Raw genomic sequence first — 24,944 nt, 5'->3', positions numbered from 1 at the left:
ATATAGGCCTTGAATTTCTGGACCAGGGTATAAGAAACAGAAATGATGAAATCTTAATCAGGATTAAAAATTGCTCAGAGGTCAATAAACTAAAAACAAAGGAATAAATATGGCTTTATCATGATTATGTCAATGAGAGGACATAATTCATTTAAAAAAATTTTTAAAAATAATGACTAAAGAAAGGCCCAGTAGAGCAAAACATGCAAAAATCTATTTCTGCATGGAATGGTAGGAACTATAGCAAAGAAAAGTGTGATAGAGAATGGAGGGAGAAACAGAAAAAATATTATGGCATTAGTATGTTAATACTATTTTTTTCTGTTAAAAAACAAAGCAACTGATACATTATTGACTTCTCTTACTAATTTCATCTTTCAGGGGATGACAAAAACAATAAGGACAATGTTATCCTGGGCATGATTTTTTACTAACAAAGAAGAAATAGTTACCAAAATAGAAATAACCTAAACTTTGGAAGGAAGGTATTGCTGAGTTCTTGAGAAATATAGAAAAGAATATTTAGTATCCCATGGCCTAAAATTCTATAGCAAATGTGAAGAAAAGAAGAATAAGATTCTCATGAAAATAATTCTAATGACATAAATACAAATGGCTCTAATAAAAAAGAAAATTAGGACCTTTCTAAACAGATTAATGTGAAGAAGAATCTCATCAACCAACTTAAATTTTAAAGTTAAGTAATGAAGAAGGAAATAAAAGAAGGTAAATAAGGATAATTTTTTTAATCTGATAATAACATCAGTAATACTAAGTCCAAGAATAAGCTAAGGATGTAAATCAACTCAAAGGACAACAAAAAAGAGTGCTTTAAAGCAGCTTTGATGACAAGAAAAAAAGGGGGGTATACTATTTCTGCTTGAGATAAATGGACTAGATACTTAAAACTTATTTTATTTCTCTTTTTTTTCTACCATGGAAAATGATTTTCTAATAGGAAAATGCAAGATGAAAATAATTAAGAGGCAACTGAAAAGATGATATGATAATCATCATTACCATAGAAGCTCATTCTCTTTTCAAAAAACAAGTTGCCATCCCTTGACAAATTACCATGAAACCAAATAGACTTGCAAATGTTTTGATTAGCAATTGTCAGGCCAGCTCCTGTCATGTTTCACTTTATTCCCTACCATCTTTTCCCCAGCTGCTTGGCTACTCAGACTCTATCATCCTAGGAAAAGTTGCATCAATTTACTCAAATTTGGCATTGAAATTTAATTGTTATGTGACTGTTAAGTAAATCATTTTACCTCTGTTTGTATCAGTCTCTTCATCTGTAAAATGGGGAGTAATACCTTCCCAGGGTGGTTGTGAGGATCAAATAAGACAATAATTGTAATGCGCTTACTTAACACTGTCCTTGTCATACAGTAAGCATTATTTGAACATTAGATAGAGATAAGTTCCAATGGAAAATACATATATATATTTTTTTTTAAATCAATGATTGAACAAAAGAACAATTGGGATGCTTATCAGATTTTCAGACACATAAAACTAAAATAGATTTAAAAATTGATAAGCTAAAACATTCACTAGTTTCATCCACTAGGATTAAATTTAAAAGGAATACATGTAAACCCCTCCATTTGAGCTAAAAAAAAAAATCAACTGTACAAATATAGAATCAGTGCAGTATGACTAGACAAATACACCATGTAGGGAAAAAAATCTAAGAATTTTAGTGTCTTGCAAGCTCAATTTGAGACAACAATGTGATATCTAAAAACATTAATGTAATCTTAATTCATATTAACAGGAACACAGAGTCTATAGCAAGGAAGATAATAAGTCAGTCATGCTGAATTCTGCTTTGTTTACTATATTATACAAATTGACGAGCTGGGATCCAAGTAGAAAGGGGCAACCAGGATGGTCAATGGACTTTAAATCATGCCATATGAAAGTGAAGAAAGAATGTTCAATGTGGAAAAAAAAAACTGAAGTGGGTCATGATAATCACATACAAGAATTTAAAGTGTTGTTATATGGAAGAGGGATTAAAGTTCTAAGAGAATTAAAAACAATAGGTGGACCTTCTAGAAAATTAGGTTTTTGCTAAATATAGGAGGAAAAAAACCCAAAACTAGAGTAGAATGCCTTGTAGGCAGAGGAAATCTTTCTAGAATATTATAGAATCTAAATGACATCAGAGGCTCTTTCAAACTCAACAACTAAGAATTTATAAAAGATGCAAGCAAAAACCGAAGTTTTATATGGGGTTTAAAGGAGGGAAGATCATGAACAACTAGAAAAGATCAAGGAAAAGCTCCCTGAAAGAGGTGGCATTTGAGATAGGACCTTAAAGGATAGGTCAGACTTTAAAAAGAGATGTGGGAATGGGCATGTTCAGAGAAAGGCATTCCAAACATAAGGAATAGCATAAGCTGAGAGGGGATAATGCAGCGATCTGCATCATGGAATTCTTATTAAAGTACAAGTCAAACATAATAATAATAATAAAAATAATTACTTCTACTATGTATCAGGTATTGTGCTAAGTGTTTTACAACTATTACCTCACTAGATCTTCAAAATAACCTTCAGAAGTAGGTGCTTTTATTGTTCCCATTTTATAGAAGAGCAAACAGAAGCAAATGCAGGTAAAATGAATTGCCCTGATTTACATAGCCACTAAGTGTGGATTTGAACTTAGGTTTTTCTAACTCCAGGCCTGACACTCTATCCATTAGGCCACTTAGCTATCCCCAAATGCCTTCAGATGGCTTTAGATGTCTCTTTTAGCATAATTTTTCTGTAACCTCCATAATCATAGACATTCAATTAACACTCATTGGTTGATTATAAATTATTTCTAAGAAGTAGGATAGATGCTTTGTGCAAATGTAGCAGCAATGTGCTACAAATTGGAAGGAAGATTCTTGAGGTAAAACCAGTTAGAAGATTTGTTGTAATGATCTAAGCAAGAGGTGATGAGTGCCTTAACTGAAGTGGTAACTATAAGTAGTAGGTTCTTAGTAATAAAGATGTTCTTGTTATCATATCCATAGTACTAGATTATATATAAAATAGTATAAAGATTATATCATAATACATTTTTATAGGAACAAAAATATGCTTAAATTGATTCCCCTCCCCTTCTTCCCCCCCCCCCTCAGGCAACTGGGATTAAGTGACTTGCCCAGGGTCACTAGGAATATCCAATCAAGACTTCAGAATTATGATAAAAACATGTCTCCTAGAAGAAAAGTGATGGACTGAAGATTCAGAATGAAGCAAAGATTTCCAGACATGAGCACTATATAATTTTGCTTTGCCTAACATACCTATTTCTTGTAGCAAGGACTTCTATGGGGGGATCTGGGAGGATAAATTAGTAAGAAGTAACAAACATCCTATTTCTCCTCACTCCGCCAAAAAAAGAAAAGAACATCAATAAAAGTTCAGTTGTGAATACATCCAGCCATTCTGGAGAGCAATTTGGAACTACGCCCAAAAAGTTATCAAACTGTGCATACCCTTTGATCCAGCAGTGTCTCTACTGGGCTTATACCCCAAAGAGATACTAAAAAAGGGAAAGGGACCTGTATGTGCCAAAATGTTTGTGGCAGCCCTGTTTGTAGTGGCCAGAAGCTGGAAAATGAATGGATACCCATCAATTGGAGAATGGTTGAGTAAATTGTGGTATATGAATGTTATGGAATATTATTGTTCTGTAAGAAATGACCAGCAGGACGAATACAGAGAGGATTGGCGAGAACTACATAAACTGATGCTGAGCGAAATGAACAGAACCAGGAAATCATTATATACCTCAACAACGATACTGTATGAGGATGTATTCTGATGGAAGTGGATTTCTTCAACAAAGACAAGATCTAACTTAGTTTCAATTGATCAAGGATGGACAGAAGCAGCTACACCCAAAGAAAGAACACAAGGAAATGAATGTAAACTGCTTGCATTTTTGTTCTTCTTCCCACATTATTTATACCTTCTAAATCCAATTCTCCCTGAGCAACAAGAAAACTGTTCGGTTCTGCACACATATATTGTATCCAAGATCTACTGTAATCTATTTAACATGTATAGGACTGCTTGCCATCTTGGGGAGAGGGTAGAGGGAGGGAGGGGAAAAATCGTAACAGAAGTGAGTACAAGGGATAATGTTGTAAAAAATTACCCTGGCATGGGTTCTGTCAATAAAAAGTTATTTAATAAAAATTTAAAAAAAAATTTTTTAAATAAATAAATAAATAAACAAACCAATAAAAAATAAAAGTTCAGAAGGGTGTTACTATCTTGTTAAGTTTAATTAAATGTTTAAAATAAGCTGTAATATGCATTCATGGTTTCATTTTTTTAACCTTTATATAGGGGAAGGTTTGAATTTGTTCTAAATTTAGTAATAAAAAAATTTTCATCAGTATCATATGTGTTAGCAGTCATTTCCTTAAAAGGAGGATATTTTCCTTAAAAAATAAAAAAAAAACGGCAAAAAGAAGCTATGTTGGATATCAAGTTTAAATTCTTTCTCCAAAACAAAGTGAAATGAGTAAGAAAGTGCTTGGTCATTTTTCTCTTGAACACCTTTTTTAACTAATATTTAATACTTAAAAATTTATAAAATACTTCAACCCACATTTTTATACAGATTCAGAATATCTCAAACCATTAGGATTCTACTTATTTGAAAAATATTTGTGATCTAGAAAAAAAGCTGAAATTATCTATTTATATTCTTCAGTTCTGTTTTAGCAACATCAGCAAAAAATATAATTTTTCAAGAACTTTTCACCTTCTTACCAACTACTAGCCTCTCTGACTCAGGAAGATGGGAGAATTGTCTTTTGAATTCTTCATTTCTATATTTATAGGTGGAACTTGAAATCTGAAAATAGTAAAAAAAAAAGTTAAATTAATTTCAGCTTAATAGATTTAATTATCATTAGTGATCCATAAAATATTACCTTTACAATGTAATGTAAGAAATAAGAAAATCAAGAAAAGATTCTATAAATATGAGTTATTAGTAACATAATATTTATTCTATTATCAGAAGACCTGGGATCAGATGTTACCTCTAATGAGTATGACTTTGGTGACCTTGTGTCATCATTTAACCTATATGGGCCTCAGTTTCTTTAGTTTTAAAATGAGATTAGACAAGATGTCCTATAAAAGCCCCTTCCAGATCTAAAATTCATAATTCTTTAAGCTTAATATTATATGATCCAATATATTTCTAATGCTCTTAATTGACAATCTGATTATTTCAAATGCTTAAAGAAAAACTCAAAATATCAGTTCAATTCTGAATTTAAATAATGATAATCATATTGGAAAGATAGAAAACTGTATATAACACAACTGTCTTTTTTTATCCTGTGTATATGAAGTTGTTCATTCTTAATGTTTGTAAAGTTCATAATTTTAAAAAGAGAAAACACTTTTAAAAGATGAAAGACTTTAGATAATCCAACATTCCAGATAAATAATAACTAGATAATTAAAATTTGAGAACATTGGTTCTGGACTGCTTATTCTCAAATTATTCTAATAGCCAAGATTAGAAGGAAAACAGAAAATTAGGAGAAAATTTTATAGACAATTTCTTAGATAAAGGTTTTATTTCTCAAATAAATAAGAAACTTTTCTAAAGTTGTAAGAATATATGTCCTTTACCAACTGATAAATGTTGTGAACAGGCAGCTTTTAGATGAAAAAAAAAACAAAACATTATATGGGCATATGAAAAAAGCACTCTAAACAGTATTGAATAAAGAAATGCAAATTAAAATAACTGAGATATCACCTTATATCTATCAGATTGGCCAAAATGGATAGAAGGAGAGACAAATGTTAGAGGGGATACGGAAAAATTGGACACTAATTCACTGCTGGTGAAACTGTGAACTGATCTAACAGTTCTAGATGACAATCTGGAATTATCCCAAAGAGTTATAAAACTGTGTATACCCTTTGATCCACCAACACCACTGTTAGCTCTATTTCCCAAAGTGATGAAGGAAAAGGAAAAGGAAAAGAACATATATGTTTTAAAAATATTTATAACAGCTTTCTTTATGGTGGTAAAGAAGTGGAAATTGAAGGAATGTCCATCAATTGGGGAATGGCTAAATAAGTTGTGGTATATGACTGTAATGCAATACTGCTGTGCAATAAGAAATAAGGGCAGAATTTCAGAAAAACATGGAAAAACTTGCATAAATAATGAATAGTAAAATGATCAAAACAACAAGATTGCCATGCATAGTAACAGGAAAATCATTATAAGAATAATTTTGAGTGACTAGTTATTTTGAATATTAAAAATGTTCAAACTACAAATGACCTATAAAGAAAAATGCTATCCACATCAAGAAAAAGAACTGATAAATAGAAATATGTACAGTATGGATTTACATTTATATAGAATTTGTATCTAAGCTAGTCTCTTAGCTTCTCTAAGCTAAGCTAGACAGGGTTGGGAGGGAGAAAAAAAAACTATACGGTAAAGAACAAAAGATGAAAAAAAGATCTTTTCTTATGGAAAAATCTCTCCTCTTTAGACCAAGTATAAAGCTTAAATTATGCAATCTGATCACCTCTTGTCTCAAAGCTACATTTCTCTACTTATTGAAATCCCAATGCCTAACTTTCTATTCTATTCTGCCATCATTCCCATACATATTATGATCTAGTCACTCCATTTCTTTGGTTCACTCACTTCCTAATGTTTACAAAATAAAAGCCAAAATTCCTAGTGTGACATTCAAAGTCATTTCATAATCTGCAACTACCCCACTTTCCAGCTATATTTCAAAATATTCCCCATTAACTCAGTACTCCAATAAAACTGAATCTTCTCATCAAGCCATATAATGTTTCTTGCATTTTCTACTCTTCATTCACTGTTTCCTATACATCTATGCCCTTCCCCTCTTCTCTACATTAAAAAAAATTTTCTGAAAGAACCCTGGGATATGACTATGAACCACTACATAAAATTCCCAATCCCTCTATTTTTGTCCATCTGCATTTTTGATTTCCTTCACAGGTTAATTGTACGCTATTGCCAAGTCCAATTCTTTTTGTACAGCAAAATAACTGTATGAACATGTATACATATATTGTATTTAACTTATATTTTAACATATTGTACATGTATTGATCAACCTGCCATCTGGGGGAGGGGGTGGGGAGAAGGAGGGGAAAAATTGGAACAAAAGGTTTTGCAGTTATCAATGCTGAAAAATTACTCATGCATATAGCTTGTAAATAAAAAGCCATAATAAAAAAAAAAATTCTACCCACCAAGACCTAGCTCAAATGCTACCTTCCCCTTGAAGATTTTCCATGATGCCTTAAGTGAAAAATGATCTTAGCATAGGCCTCATACAAATTTGTAAACTTTTCTTACATAAACATCCCAAGTGTTAGATTGTAAATTTATTGTCTTGTTTTGTTTCATGGCCCAAAAAGCTAACTCACTTTTAGGGTCCATTAAGAAATGCACAATGGCCTGCTTGGGGAGTCGGGGTGGGGGATGAAAGGGGAGAAAAAGAATAAAATAAGTAAGGTAACAGAAGAGAACAAAAGAATAATTTACAAGGAGGTAAAGAAAAAATACACTTATGAATATAAATTCTTCTACTAATATATATAATTTTTTAAATTGGTATTTGTTTTATATTTTGAATCCTCTCTGATGTTCTGCTGGGCAGATGATAATGTTCTCATTTGTTTTATATTGCTTTTCCATTTTTGTTTTTGTTTTTTTTGCTTATTCTATTTCTTCAAATAAAATAAATTTGGAAAATTAAAAAAAGAAAAGAAAAGAAATGCATGTGTATAGACTGATAAAGAACATGGTACTCTATCCTGATGAGATCACATCACAATCTGGAGTATTGCATTCAGTACAATGAACTGCCTTTTGGTTCTGCTAAATGAGGAGCAGGATATACTTTTCTTCTTAAGAGACTACTTAATGTGTAGAGCTTAGTTAACATAGTTTCCCAGCTTTAATCAGTTTTGCTCACAAGAAATCAATTATGAGCTAAGAACAAATTCTTTAATAAAACTGATAGGCATAGATATCTTACCCTAAATAACATAACATTTAAATAAAAACAGGTTGGGTTAGAGTAGCTCAAGGTCAAAAAATAAAATTTTACTATGTTATTGCTATGAAACTCTGCCTCTTTCATTGCTCTGTGTACACATTTATGTTTATTATTAGTATTTTTATTTATCTTTTTATCTACAAACAGTAGATATCTGTACTAAGTTCAGACAATGGTTAATCTTTTCCTTAAAGAAAGTAGAATATCCTTGTTATGTATTTCCATTAGGAATACACAAGGAAGGGCATTTCTTTGTGTATGAAGCTTATCAACCCTTCAGCTATAGATATATGCCAACTGGGCTAAAGATCTCAGGAAAAGAATCTGTATTCTGAGAGATAAATGAAATACAATAAATATCCATTTAATTAGCTTACAAAATGGAACAAGGTCCTTATGTCTTAATTTTGTTTTGTTGTATTTTGTGTTTTACTTTATTTTCACATTACAAACATCTATAGATTAGTACCATTCCCTAAGAAGTCTCTTCCAACAAAGTAAAACAAAGTAAAAATTATAACACAGGGATGCCTTCTGAAAGTACAGGCAACATTTCATATCTATACTATCATCTCTATTTTTTTTTTTTTACTTTATAAACAGAAATCTATTTTTCTCCCTCCCAACTTGGGGAAAAAATAGAAACAAATTCCTTGTGAAAAACATATAAGAAAAATAAATTCCCTCTTTGGCTATATACAAAACAAAAATTACATGTGTGTGTATATACATATATATGCACATACATACATGCACATGCATATGTGTACATACACACATACATATACTTTCACATATGCATGAGTGCATACACACATACATACAAGCCTTATTCTGCAACCCAAATCCATCATCTCTCTGTCAAGAACAGTATGTTTCAACATTAGTACTTTGGAATCACAAATAGTTATTATGTTGATCACAGTTCTTACATGTTTGTTTGTTTAATGTTGTTACTATATAAACTGTTTTCCTGGTTTTGCTCACTTCACTCTACATCACTACATATAAGTCTCTCCATTTTTTTTTAAACCATCAATTTCCTCATTTCTAACAGCATAGCATCATTCGATTATATTCAAATACTTCATTTTAATCAGCTACTAATTAACTCATGGGCATTTCCTTAATTTCCAGTTTTTTTGTTACCACAAAAAGAGCTATCACCAATATATACATAATATGTTCCTGAAGGACTTTTTCCTCTTTCTTTGATATCTTTTGAGTATAGAGCCTAACAGTGTGGCATGACAGCTGGGTCAAAGGGCAAATATTTTTCTTTCTTTTTTTTTTAAATTATTGTTGCTTTTTAATCCAAATCTACGTGACTCCATGAACTTTCCCCATTAAGTTTTCTTGGCAAAGATACTGGGATAGTTTGCTATTTCTTTTCTCTAGCGTGTCCTCACTTTCAGATGAAGAACTGAGGTAAATAAGGATTAAATGACTTTTCTAGGATCACACAGCTAGCAAATTCCTCAGGCCTCATTTGTACTCAGATCTTCCCAACTTCAGCCCCAGTACTCTCTCTATTCACTGCACTACCTACTTGCCTCCAGGTACCAAAGGATATGATATTTAGTAACTTTTTTGTGTATAATTCCAAATTGCTTGCAGGAATGCTTATACCCAATCATATCTCTACAAATGTGCCTGATTTTCCACAGACATTTTAGCATTTACTATTTTCTTTTCTTTCTTTTTTTTTTGTCATCTTTGTTATTCAGATAGATTATGTGATAGAAATTAAGAGTAGTTTTTTTTTTTTTTTTTTAAAGAGTGGTTTTAATTTGCATTTCTCTAATTAGAAGAGATTTTGGAACATTATTTCATATGGCTACAGATGACAGAGGTTTCTTCTTTTGAGAACTGTCTGTTCATGTCTGCAAGCCATTTATCAACTGCAGAATGGTTCTCATTTTTTAATGGTTATATTTAAATAGTTTGCCTTTTTTTTTTTAAACATCATCATAGTTTTCTGCACTATCCCCATCCCAAAGAGCTATCCTATAAAACAAATAGATTTTTTTTTTAATAAAAAAGGAAAAAGAAAAAAAATCAGCAATTGTCTTTTTGTCATAAATTTGGTTTAATTCCATATATATTCTGGAAAGGAGACCTTTATCAGAGAAACTTAGACCTTTATCAGAGAAACTTGATATAACAATGTTTTCCCAATTAACTGTTTAGCTTTTAATATTAGCTTTTTTAGATTTATTTGTGAGGGAAAAAACTTTTCAATTTCAATTTATGCCTTAAATTTTAATTTGTGCTTTATTTACAAATAAATCTGATGGCTAGGTTTCCTTGTGAGAAGCAAAAATAATGTGATCATTAGCCAATTTTCTTAACCAAAGGGGGAAAAAAACATGCAAAGCTCAAATAAAACTGAAAAAGGAAGAGATAATACTTTAAAGATTCAAAATGCAAATACAACTAAAATACAAAAGTACTAATACAATACAACACTGCCATAATGAAATTATGTATATTGAAATATGAAATTATGTTATGTCACTACATTTGGACTCCATCATCATATTTAATGAATCTCATGAGGAAGCAGAGAATGACTCTTAAAAAATGGGAAGAATAACTAAGAACAAGATCAAGAATATCAAAGTAGGTCACCATAGAGGATACCATTTTGAGCATGTTGAGGGACTAGTTCTCAAGACTGCTGAAAAGAGAAATATATAAAATAACTGAGGGGAGGAGAAATCAGACATCATAACATCATTACTACTTTTAAAAATGATTGATTACCAACTCAGATACTATGACTATTTTTTTTATCTCTATAAAAATAATCTATGTAATTATCAAAATGGACAACTCGGACAAGGAAGCTTATCAGTTTAAGATGTTCCTCAGTGCCTAAACTTGTTGAATATCTTCCTGCTATGGGTAAATAAAACCCTTTTTGTTATTAGTTGAATAATCTCCCAAGTGTCTTATTTTGTTCCAATATTGAATCTAAAATACAAGAGGATTGGCATAATTAAGGTCTTTTCTAATATATCCAATTGCCAGTGAGATTAACTCCCATTTATAATACGTTTACACATAGGCATATATTTATGTATTTTATGTGTACAATTTTTTGTTTCGTCTCTTTCATAAGAATGTGAATGCCTTTAAAGATAAGCACCATGTTTTAGCCTTTCTTTATTTTCCTTAGTGCTTAATACAGTGTCTGATACATAATTAATATTTAGTAAATCCTTGTTGACCAACTAATCTCCAGAGCCCTTACACTGAAGCATGAGAAAACAGATGTGTCCACTTTGTCTTTAATATACATGATGAAAGGAAAAGAAGCAGATGAGATAATGACTAATATTCTTCTTCTAGATCATACTGCCTAGGGAAATAATGAAAACACTTAGGTGAACAATTTTTAAGGACCCTCAAGCACAGTAGGTATCTCCATTTAACACTGATATATTAATTAAAGCTCATAATTATTTTTCTATTAGAGCAATTCCCTCAAGATAGATCATGGGAAGCACCTGGTGAATCCATTTTGATTTATATATTAGATATATATATATAAAAGGAGGTAAAGCTTAATTTCTTTAAAACTATAATTTTTCTACATTTCTATTATATACCATTTTAATTGTTTCCTTTTCTCTCTCCCCCATTTAGTTAGGAAAATTTGAATGTGGCATACAGATGAATAAATATTTTATTAATTCAATTCAATAAACATTTATTAAGGATTTACTACATATTATGCAATGTTCTAGGTGCTGGAGCTACAAAGCTGAAAAACTAAAGAGAGTCCTTGACTTCAAGGAGCCTATAATAATGAAGACAACTTTTTCTGCTGGCCAAAATAAAACACCAAAACCACAGTGACAGATAAGACAGAAAAATAAGCTGGAATTTCAACCAGGAGAGTGTAGGACTATGCTATTGCCTGGCATTATATTCTGTTATAGCTAAAATTTATTTTAATGCCATATCAATACCACTCATGATCTCAGGAATTTCTAACTCTAAATCAAAGTGTTGTCTGGGAAATGAACTCAAATTCAATCACAGCCACAGCGAGTTTAAAAAAAACCACCACCACCCTGATCTTAACCTAGGGTCTTGCTGCCTGGCTTTTTTGTTTGTTTGTTTCAATAGCTCCTTGGTTGGGTATGATAGTTCATAGCTTAAGCTATAAACAAAGAATTTAAAACCTAATGATAAGGATCAAAGAAAGGCTTTTTCTTTTTCTTTTAGTCATTGCACCAAGGCAGCAGATAGAATTTCAATGATGATGAGACTAGTGGAGGTGCTCCATAACAACCAATAGTTATGATGAAATAGATAGTCAGGAATGAAAAACACATACTCAGCAGCTGAAAGCAACACAATAATATTCCTAAAGACCATTATTGGCATGAGAACTATGTATCTCCCTAACCAGGAATGTGCCTGGTCACAAATATTCTCTATGTATATACATGAGTCCAACCTATGTTGTTTTTATATGCTGTAGGATCCGTTAACTTAAAAGCTAACATTTATAAAGTGCTTACCTTCTATGCTCCATGCATCATGCTAAGCATTTTTAAATTATTATGAAATATTATTAATAATTATTATTATAAAATTATTATTATGTTAGTGCCCCTAGTTAAGGGCAGCACAATAGTACAGTAGATAGAACACCAGCCCTGAAGTCAGGAGAACCTGAGTTCAAATTTAGCCTCATTCCTAGCTGTGTGACCCTGGGCAAGTCACTTAACCCCAATTGCCTCAGCAAAAAAAAAAAAAATAATAATAATAATAAATTAGTTCATTTGATCCTTACCGTCAATCTAAGAAGTAGGTATTATCATTATTTCCATTTTAAAGATGAAATAATTGAAGTAAGCAGATATTAAATGTCCTGCCCTGGTTCACACAATATCTAAAGCCAGATTTTAACTCTGGTCTTTCTGACTCCTGGCCTGGCACTCTATCCACTGTACCACCATGTTGCCCCATTAGACTATAACATATGATTTCATAGTGTCTGGTTTTTAATGACTTTTCTTATGATTTAAGTATAAAGATAAATAAGCATCTTGTAGAGAAAAACATCATTCTTGATTTGAGGAATGCAAATCAATTGTTATTTCTTGCTAGAGAGTATATATTTGAATACATATACATACTTTATTAATTACTGAGGTCTTTTCCCATGTTAAAAGCAAGATTTTTTTGGAAGTCTAATCTTTTCCTTCTTTATAGAACCTTAGTTAATATTGACAAATGAAATCCCAAGTAAAAAAAAAAAAAAACCCAACAATATTGTAAGCATTTCCAGCAAGTCCTCTGATACTCACTCAAATAAACCTAGGCCATCTTCCTGGGACTTATCTAGGAAATTTGACAAAAATTCATGGAAAAATCTATCTTAAATGGCTTACTGTACCACATGCTTACATAATTTTAATTTTCTTTGCTTTCTTTTGCTTTTACCCAGGAAAGCATTTGGGAAGCTATCTCCACTATTTCCTAAATTATAACTTCATACATAAATGTTCACCTAGGACGAAGTGGCTGGGATCATGGATATCCTACAGAACACCCTTGTTAGCTGCTCTTGAGTAAGCTGGGAAACATTAAAATCACATATTCTTTTCTTCAGCCAAGTACTATGTTCAAAGATACCAAAGCACATAACTGAAAACTAGGAAAGAGACAATAGCTTGTTTCTCACAAAACATAATCCTGGAACTCCCAAAAAGCAGGGAACATTTCTAATACATTCTTGAGATGGAACTTATCCTATTTAAAAAAAAAAAAAAACAGAAGGCCATTTTTTAGAAAGGCTGCCACACTACTGTCACAATCAGGAAGTTTGCAAGCCCTATTTTTTTTTCCAGTCAGTTATAAAGAATACTTCCCAATAAATAGATTTTAGATATAAAAAATTTATGTATAGGTTTTTCTTTCCCTAGTACTGACACTGAGTTACCACACAATCAATCAATCTTTGCCACAAAAAGTAGACACTGAAATAGGTAGGAGAAACTAAAGAAATTTCCTCATTTTGAAAATCTTCCAACTCAGAAACAGCAAACACTCAAACTGCTGCAATAAATGGTCCTAATTCAGTGTGTGCCTTCACCTGGTAGTCTAGTTATATATGTGAGAGTGTTCAAGGGGAGGATCTTCTTGTTTATTTGTGATAATTCATTAAGATCTTTGATTTGATGTTCTAGTAAAAGCACATATGTGGTGGGTAGGAGTGGGTAGGTCTTATGAATTACAAAGAGTAATTCAAGCCTACATGAGTTTTTCTGGAGGAAGTAGGTGGGGAAGGCATGTGCTCCAAGGGGCTATAAAGAAAGATCAGAGGGAGATGACATTTGAAAATAAGCATAATACAGAGTGTATCCTTTAAGAAAATGTGGAGAGAAAGAAATCCTAACACATATTTAGGGCATTCTTAAAGAGCAAAGAGCAGCATAGACAATGGAGTGGGCTAGGGATCAGAAGACCTATTTTATCTGGAGTTCAGCCATTAAGCCTCTGTGTGACCTGAGACAAATCTTAACCTCTTTGCACCCCAATCTCTATTAAATGAAGGTAAAAGTTAGAGGTCTATGAAAATGTATTATAATGATAATGCAACAACTCAATGCCTGAACCGGCCACATAAATAGTAGATTCTGAAAGAGACATTTGTTACTGAAGACACATTTAAAAAGTCACAATTTAAGAATGAAAATCCTAGTCAATTTTCCCTAAATGCCATGAATACAAAAATACAGTTTTGTTACATATATTTTCTCATGTCCCCCAAAAAGAAAAAAACAAGAATCCATTTGAGTACTGAATTAATACACTGAGAAATATATCTTTATATGAAAAAACTTATGGATTTTTGTATATATTTGGAAAACACAAAGAAATACATTAGTAGAGACAACATTCTTTGTTATATCTTTACCTGTCCCATCCGATACGATTAAAAATGGCAGCTATTTATGTTTTTTTTCCCTTTTGCTCTGGTTTTTTTTTTTTTTTATTTGTAAGACAAATATGGAAATATGTTTAAAAAAGATTGCACATATTTAACCTATATCAGATTGCTTGCTGTCTTGGGGAGGGGGAAGGTAAGAAAGGGAGGGACAAAAATTTAGAACACAAAGTTTTACAAAAATGAATGTTGATATATTGGATTACTTCCCTCTAGAGGAGGGGATAGGATGAAGGGGGAGGGGGAGAGGGAATTGGAATACAAAGTTTTGCAAGGGTCAGTGTTGAAAAATAATCCTTGCAAACTATTTTAATGACCTAGAAAAAATAACAACAAAATTCATATGGAAGAACAAAAGATCAAGAATTTCAAGGGAACTAATGAAAAAAAAAATCAAATGAAAGTGGCCTAGCTGTACCTGATAAAAAACTATATTATAAAGCAGCGGTCACCAAAAGCATTTGGTATTGGCTAAGAAATAGACTAGTTGATCAGTGGAATAGGTTAGGTTCACAGGACAAAATAGTCAATAACTATAGCATCTAATGTTTGACAAACCTAAAGACCCCAACTTTTGGAATAAGAATTCACTATTTGACAAAAACTGCTAGGAAAATTGGAAATTAGTATGGCAGAAACTAGGCATGAACCCACCCTTAACATCATACACCATTTAAGATCAAAATGAGTTCAAGATTTAGGCATAAAGAATGAGATTATAAATAAATTAGAAGAACATAGGATAGTTTACCTCTCAGACTTGTGGAGGAGAAAGGAATTTGTGACCAAAGAATTGTGACTAGAGATCATCATTGATCATAAAATAGAAAATTTTGATTATATTAAGTTAAAAAGCTTTTGTACAAACAAAACTAATGCAAACAAGATTAGAAGGGAAGCAATAAATTGGGAAAACATTTTACAGTTAAAGGTTCTGATAAAGGCCTCATTTCCAAAATATATAGAGAATTGACTCTAATTTATAAGAAATCAAGCCATTTTCCAATTGATATGTCAAAGGATATGAACAGACAATTTTCAGATGAAGAAATTGAAACTATTTGTATTCATATGAAAAGGTGTTCCAAATCATTATTGATCTGAGAAATACAAATTAAGACTCCGAGATACCACTACACACCTCTCAGATTGGCTGAGATGATAGGAAAAGATAATGATGAATATTGAAGGGGATGTGGGACAACTGGGACACTGATGCATTGTTTCTGGAATTGTGAACGGAACCATTTTGGAGAGCAATTTGGAACTATGCTCAAAAAGTTATTAAACTGTGCATACCCTTTGATCCAGCAGTGTTACTACTGGGCTTATATCCCAAAGAGCTATTAAAGAAAGGAACGAGACCTATATGTAAAAAAGTGTTTGTGACAGCCCTTTTTGTAGTGGCTAGAAACTAGAAATTGAATGAATACCCATCAATTGGAGAATGGCTGAGTAAAGTATGGTATATGAATGTCATGGAATATTATTGTTCTATAACAGAGAGGCTTGGAGAGACTTCACATGAACTAATGCTAAGTGAAATGAGCAGAACCTGGAGATCTTTGTACACTTCAACAACAATACTATATGAGGATCAATTCTGATTAAAGTGGCTATCTTGGGCAATGAGAGGATCCAATTCAGTTCCAATTGATCAGTGATGAACAGAACCAGCTACACATAGCAAAAGAACACTGGGAAATGAGTGTGGGCTATTTATATTTTTGTTTTTCTTTCCAGATTATTTTTACCTTTCTAAATCTTTTTCTTGTGCAACGAGAGAACTGTATAAATATGTACACATATATTGTATTTAAGATATACTTTAACATGTTTTTAACATGTATGAGATTGCCTGCCATCTAGGGGAGGGGATAGAGGGAAGGAAGGGAAAAGTTAGAACAGAAATGTTTGCAAGGGTCAATGTTGAAAGATTACCCATGCATATGTTCTGTAAATAAAAAACTATAATAATTTAAAAAAAAAAGAAAAAGAATCCTTGCATATGTTTTGAAAATAAAAAGCTTCAATAAAAAAAATTCTATACTAGTCAAAAAAATTTTTTTGAAAACTATCTTTATATATATTTGTAAAAATAAAATACTAATGGAGAAAATTTTTTTTTGAAGAAAACGGTAGGCATGTGCAAAAATGTTTGTGACAGCCCTTTTCGTAGTGGCAAGAAACTGGAAACTGAAAACTGAATGGTGCCCATTAATTGGAGAATGGCTGAATAATATGTCATATTATTGTTCTGTAAAAAATGACCAACAGGATGATTTCAGAGAGGCCTGGAGAGACTTACATGAACTGAGGCAAAGTGAAATGAGCAGAACCAGATCATTATATTCGGCAACAACAAGACTATATGATGATCAATTCTAATGGATGTGGCTCTCTTCAACAATGAGTTGATTTAATGAAGAGAGTCATCTACACCCAGAGAGAGGACTGTTGGAACTGATTGTGGACCACAACATCGCATTTTCACTCTTTCTGTTTTTGTTTGCTTGAATTTTTGTTTTCCTTCTCAGTTTTTTTTTTTCCTTGTGCAGCACTGTATAAATATGTATACATATATTGGACTTATAATTTAATATATTTAACATGTATTGGACTATCTGCAATCTAGGGGAGGGAATGGGGGAAGGAGGAAAAAATTTGGAACAGAAGATTTTGCAAGGGTCAATATTGAAAAAATTACCCATGCATATGTTTTGTAAATAAAAAGATATAATAAAAAAAAAAAAAGAAAAAAAAGGAAATGGTAGCTACTACCTTGATTTGGCAGGAGGAGATATTAATCCCTCTAGTCCTTCTATCATCGCCTCTTTTTCCTTGATGCTAGCCTTAAAGAGTCTCTAATTAAGCTACAAATATTCCCTTAAGTATGCCTAATAAAATAGTCATTTTGTAAAAAGAAAAAAAAATGAGAGAGAAAGAAAAAGAAAAAAGAAATATGTCAGTAGCCAAACAAATCAGGGTTTCAGGAAGATAAATTGCACTATCAATTCTATCCTTTAAATGAGTAAGTGATACTAATGTTTATAAAAGATTTTTTAAAAAAAAATTACGTCATAAGAGTCAACATGTATCTGTATCTAATAATTGTTTGTGGAATTGTGAACGGATCCAACCATTCTGGAGAGCAATTTGGAACTATGCTCAAAAAGTTATTAAACTGTGCATACCCTTTGATCCAGCAGTGTTACTACTGGGCTTATATCCCAAAGAGCTATTAAAGAAAGGAACCAGCGAGACCTATATGTGCAAAAATGTTTGTGACAGCCCTTTTTGTAGTGGCTAGAAACTAGAAATTGAATGAATACCCATCAATTGGAGAACATATTAAAGTAGTCTAATACTAGTCAACATCAGAATTAAAGCATTAAATTCACTAGGTAAACAAAAAAATTAGCCAACTCTATAATACTAAAAATACCAATACAAAGAAAATATATGTATATTCTTTCTGGATGCTTTGTTTCTAAAATATCTTTTGCTTAGGATTCTTAATAGTTCTCTCAGACTACTCAAGGCAGATTTTTTGAAATTCAATCATTCAACAAATCTGCAAATTATTATGTGCAATTATTAGGGAAAGAAAGATACAAAAATATTTAAGATACATAACCACTACTTTGGAAACAACTTACTGTGCTAAAGTCATCCAGAAGCCTAGGTTATAAAACAATCTGATACTGACAAAGAAATAAAGTGGTCCATGGCACAGATTAGGTGCACACTACATAGTAGAAAATGGTCATAATAATCTAGTATTTGATAATCCCAAAGACCCAATTTGGGAGAGAAAAATTCACTGTATGATAAAATTACTGAGAAAACTGGAAAACAGTATGGCAGAAACAAGGAATAGACCAACATATTACATCATATACCAAGATAGTCAAAATTGATACATGATTTAGACATAATGTGTTATGGGCCAGAACTCTGAACTTGAAACAGGATTCTTACAAGGTACCAAATCAGTGGAATTGATAGAGACAATAGTTATCTAGTTTAGTATAGTTCAGTATGATAGATTTAATCTTAACCACAAATAATGGTTTCCTAGTGGTAGAATGACTGGTTTATACTCAGTGTAGAGCATATAAGCTAGAAGACTCAGCCAGGTAGATTCAGAGAGATTCACAGAGCCAGAGAAGACAAGCGCACTAGAAGCTCTCGGAGGCTAAGACAGATTCATTCCATCTTCCACCTTTGTAGTGGCTGGAGGCTGAAGCACAATCCCTTGGACTGGGAGAGATTCAGAAGGCAGAGAAGACAGGTGGGAGCTCAAGCTCTTGGAACTAAGGAGAGAGGTAGACCTCTAAGAAAACTAGCTAAACTCCAAGTGAAGGAGATAGTATTTTGAAGGAGACAATAAAGGATTTGGACTTTAACACCTGGCTACTCTTGTGGTGATTACTGAACTGAAATGAAGGCTGCTCCCAGAGACCCCAAGAAAACCAAAACAGAGAACATTACAATAATGGGTGATATCATAAACAAATTAGGGGAGAATGGAAGTTTTATCTATCAGATCTATGCATAAGGAAAGAATTTATGACCAAACAAGAGATAAAGAGCATTATAAGATATTAATTGGATAATTTTGATTATATTAAATTTAAAATTTGTGCACAAATAAAAAAAGAAAAAGAAAAAAAAAGAAACCTAGATCATAGTAATTTCTATCAGGAGTCTTTCATTCCAAATAATAGTAACCACATATACATGCTTTGTGAATTAAAAAAAAAAAATTATTCATCTGCTTCTTATCATTTATTCTACATTTAAGTGACTCAGAAGGTAAAATAACCAGTTATACAATTACTAATTGTTTTCAGAGACATTATTCCAGAAGATATATGGAAAAGTAATAAGTGGTAATTGACATTAAAGCATTTATTTAGAATCCATTTCTTATTTGTTATCAAATGATATAGTCCAAAGAAAGGGCTCTAGATTAGACATTACAACACCTGAATTCTCACCCTCTATCTGACACATGGCATTTTTATGATTTTGGGTAACTCCTCTAATCTCTCTGAGATTTAATTTTATACCTGTAAAGAAGGAACACTACCTGCCTTGGCTTGTTCCCTGGAAGATCTGCCTCAGTGTTAGACCCAAGGCATCCCTTCACTTTGATATAATGCAGCATATCCATGGTCAGTTGTCTAACAGAGACTTTATATTTAATTGTCATGTATAATTTTTTTGCTACATGTTTTTAAAATTTAATTCATTTCTGTTCTGAATTTTATTTTCTTCCCTACTACCACCTATTGAGAAGGCAAGAAAAAATAAAATCTATTTCAAATATGTATGGTCATGCAAAACAAATCCCTGTATTAGTCGTGTCTAAAAAAGAAAAAAAAAGAAAAGAAAATATATTTCACTCTTTATTCTGAATCTTATCAGTTCTCTATCTGAAGGTGAACAATGTTTCACCCTAAGACTTTTGGAATGTGGCTAGTCATTGTGTTGTTCAATATTCCTCAATCTTTCAAAGTTGATTATATTTTACAGCATTGTAATTATTTTGTAAATTATTTTTTTTAGTTTTGCTTCCTTTGCTTTGCTTCAGTTTATACAAATCTTCCCAGACTTTCCTAAAACTATCCATCCCCTTCATAATTTCTTACAGCACAATAGTACCCTATCCTATTCATGTACTATAACTTATTCAGCCATTCCTCAGTAGGCATTCCCTCAGTTGCCAATTCTTTGCTACACTAAAAAAAAAAAAAAAAAAAAACCTGCAATAAATATTTTTGCAAATTATCAGTCCTTTTTGTCTTTATTCAATTTCTTTGGGGTACAGACTTTGAACCAGTGCCACTGGGTCAAAAAGTATGCACAGTAGAATAGCTATTTGGATATAGTTCCAATTGCTTTCTAGAATGACTGAACTAGTTGGTTTATGGCTCGATCAAGAGCGGCAGAGACTTTACTAAAAGATAAATCGACATAGAAAAAGTTAACCTTTAGGATGCCCTAATTAGTCATATCCACTTTTACAGAGGAATGGAACTATCTGAGTTTAGCTCAGCCCAGATAATTTTTCTTCTAAAAAGTAATTAATCTATTTTTGGAAATCTGGAGAAGGCGATGGACCCTTTCTCAGAATTGTGTTTTTAAACATATAAGCTATAAGGAATTGACTACAAAGAGAACAATTATATTTAAATACAAATATCAAAATAATGATAGAAATACTAATTAACTATTTTGGACAAATATGATAGATAAACACTTTTTTTCTGGTTGATTAAGGGTTTAACTGTGTGTAAGTGACAAGGATCTAACCTGACAGATGACTTTAAAAAGAAGATAATGAGAAATGATTAGAAAAGGAGAAGTCAAGGAAATAAAACTCTTTGTATAAAAATACCAATTCGCAACATTTTTAGGAAAAAATATATACATATATATGTCTTTCAAAGGATCTAGTACTATGATTTTTTAAAAACTCATATGTGAGAAATTTAAATGTATTATATGAGTAACTATTAGTAATTGTATAATTACAGTTAAAGCATTTATTAAACGCTTACTATATGTCAGGAATCATAATACATTGTCAATTAATTTAATAATAATTATTCATCGGGAAAAATATAGTATTGCTCAAGAAGGGAAGTGACTCATTACTGTCACAGCTTGACAAACACATCCCCTTGAGAAATCTACATTCTCTTGTTCTCCTTCACTCTATACCCTTGATGAGCAATCTGTTTAGCATCACTTAATTTCTCATGGGCATTTGTATGCTAAGAAGAAAAGAGACATAGGCCAACTATTCATTCATATACTCATTCATTCATTCTCCCACCCAACAATGTTGAGTTGAATGCTCACTATGTGTGATGTATTGTACTACAAAAGGAAAGGAATTTTTAATAAAGCACCCAAGTGTCATACTCTGGGAGCTTACAAATTAGTAAGAAAGAAAATGCAAGCACCTACATAAAAATGATATTAAACAGTGTGATAAACATCACAACAATGACACCAAAAGTAAAGTCTACCATAGAATTCATTTTTAGCTAGGGCAACTAGAGAAGGCTTTATGGAAGAGATAACATTGACCAGGCCATGAGTGATAGGAAGATTTACACAGAGGTCACAGAATTATAGTATCTTAAAGTTGGGAAGGACCTTGAAGGTTACAGAATTGAAGACCCTTATCCATAATTTCTCCATAGAACATCAGACAACTCTCATGATAGAAAATTCATTATCAAACAATGCACCCTGTTGCATTTTTCAATAGCCCTATTAGGAAGTTACTTATTAGGCTGAATTGAAATGTGTCTCCTTTAACTTCTACCACCGAGTCTAGGTAAGACTAGGGGAAAATAAAGAAACATGTAATTAATAGAGGAGCCACATTTTTTTTTTTCCCCAGAGATAAAATGTTTTAAAAATAGGAATGATAAAATTGTGTTTAGCTAATTCAGATATATTTTTTTAATCTATGTAGAAGACCTAGAATTTTGTAGAGCTGTTTCAACAAAAGAAATTAAAATGCCACTGAAATAACGAAGATAAATGAAATCACAATGATAATAACAAACCAGGTAAGCGCAGCAGATACCCAGGTGAAGTAGGAAAACTGTGTGATAATGGTTACCTGTCTTCCTCTTCTATGCTATCTGTTAAAAGGTATTAAATTATGAGCCTCTGAGAAAACAAATTTAGAACCAATAAAAATAATCTCTTTCAGCAGATCTGGCAGTGCCATAATATGAAATTATTTGTATATTTTCACTACTTCATTTTCATATGACACTGCCCCAAATGAGTATAAATTTCTGAATGCTAAAAATACTTATTTTTAAGTATTTTAAGTATTATATTTAAATATTGAGGAACCCCCTCAAACTCTGGGTATCTTATAACTGTGAAGTTTTGAGTATCTTGATAATATTTTTAGTAAAAGTTAAACATTTACTATCACACTGACAGTATTACTCTCTGCACTACATATAAAATCATAAATATACACACACACACACACACACACACACATACACACACACACAGAGTGCAAACTTTATTGTCCCTGGTCATTATGTCTGTTTTTTCATATAGCACTACTTTAACCTTTTAACAGCCCCCTTCGAATAAACCATATCTTATTTCCTTCTTTGGCCTATTGTTGTCAATCTAGACCTTACAATTTACCTGTCAAGCTTTCCAGTTACACTAATTGAAATATGTGTGTGTGTGTGTGTGTGTGTGTGTGTGTATAAAATATAAAAGAAAATTCATAAATTATGAGAAAAAGTAAAATAAACAGATGACTTATTTTTAAACAACTTCCTTAGAATCAACGTGGGGTAATGGATAGGGGGTTAGGTTTGGAGTAAGAAACACCTAAATTCAAGTGCTATTTCTGACACACAGTAACTGGGAAAATGAGCAATCCTCTTCTCAAGAGTCTAGAGTTAGAGAAGGAAAGGACCTTTGAAATTATCTAGCCCAACTACTTCAATTTACAACTAGTTCAAAATGTAGTTCAAAGATAGTAATGATCAAAAAAACATTTAAATCTGAATCCTCTGATTAAAAATCTAGCATTCTTTCCATCATGTGAACACCCTAATTTCTTTGTCTTCCCTCAGTCTGAGGTCTTACTTGCTATTTTAAATTGGTTACAAACTACTCTGCTATTGATGGAAGGATGTCTCACATCATACTTTTCTACAGACAAATCCTTATAAGAATCATTTGGGAAGTGAAAAAAATGGAGAAAATATAAGAAGTCATCTTTCTTTTGTATTTATGTAAAGAAGTTGATACTGGAGTTGAATTTAGAAAGACCTGAATTCAAATCTTGTTTCAGATATTTGTAACTTGTATGGTTTTGGGCAGTCAACCTCAATCTCCTCAACTGCATAATAATGGGAAGGGAGTATCTCTAAGATGCTTTCCAGCTCTAAATTTATGATCCCATGAAAATGAAAGCATAGGCTAGATTTAATGCATAACCTAATATTTTAAATTCCTTATATGTACTGGTCAGCTAATTAATGAACACAACCATATATTTTGTATTTGTAACTAGTCATTTGCTTATTAAAATAAATACATTTGTTCCTGAAGAAAAATGTTCAAAATATTTAATTTTGTTGATTTCATTTAAATAAAGCAACTTAAATGCCTATTTTGATCACTTTAGGTAAATACTATCAATAAACAAATCACTATTTTTTTAAAATAAGGCCTATAATTTTACTAGAATAAGGAGCTCCTTGTAAGGAACTTCTTCTGCCCAGTGAAGACTAGGAATTATTCTATAACATGCAATCTTAAAGTGTTACTTAGGTCAGGCAGTAAGAGGTTAAATGGCTTGTCCAGCAAGTCACTTAAAGCAGAGCTCTAGGAATTGTGAATTGTCCCAAATAGGAGGTGGCTCAGACACTCTTGAGATCCAATACCCAGAGAAACCCACTATCAGAGGGGAGAGAGTCAGAAAGTAAACATGAGCAAAAAATAAGGGGAAAAAAATTAACATCATATAAAAATATTGTGGCAGCCCTGGGACACAATAGATAGATCACCAGGCTTGGAATCAGAAAGACCTGAGTTCAGATGTGATCTCAGAAACTTAGAATCTATATAATCCTAGTAACTTAATCCTATTTTGCCTCCATATTTTCATCTATAAAATGAACTGGAGAAAAAAATGGCAATCCATTCTATAAAGAAATAAGAGAGTAGGATAAGATGGGGTCTAGAGGAGAGTAGATTAATGGAAATGGGATAAAGAGGAAGGAGAAAGATGAGCGGGGAGAAGACAAAGATAAGGTTGAGGGTGGGAAAGAGGTTAAATGACAGCA

General features: G+C 32.0%; 1 protein-coding gene across 3 annotated transcripts in view; it reads right to left on the bottom strand.

Moving 5' to 3' along the window:
* Positions 1 to 24,944, bottom strand: part of GRAMD1C (GRAM domain containing 1C) — a 155,580-nt gene that overhangs the window by 57,013 nt on the left and 73,623 nt on the right. For 2 of the 3 annotated variants that reach the window (XM_031959681.1, XM_031959680.1), the window contains exon 3: positions 4,792 to 4,876. In XM_031959681.1, the coding sequence (XP_031815541.1) occupies positions 4,792 to 4,876 (85 nt within the window). Of the gene's footprint in view, positions 1 to 4,791; positions 4,877 to 24,944 lie in introns of those variants that run through there. The other variant, XM_031959682.1, reaches the window with a different exon arrangement.

The sequence above is a fragment of the Sarcophilus harrisii genome, chromosome 3, assembly GCF_902635505.1.
Source record: "Sarcophilus harrisii chromosome 3, mSarHar1.11, whole genome shotgun sequence".
NCBI lineage: Eukaryota > Metazoa > Chordata > Mammalia > Dasyuromorphia > Dasyuridae > Sarcophilus > Sarcophilus harrisii.
This window is presented reverse-complemented; position numbering and strand designations above follow the sequence as displayed.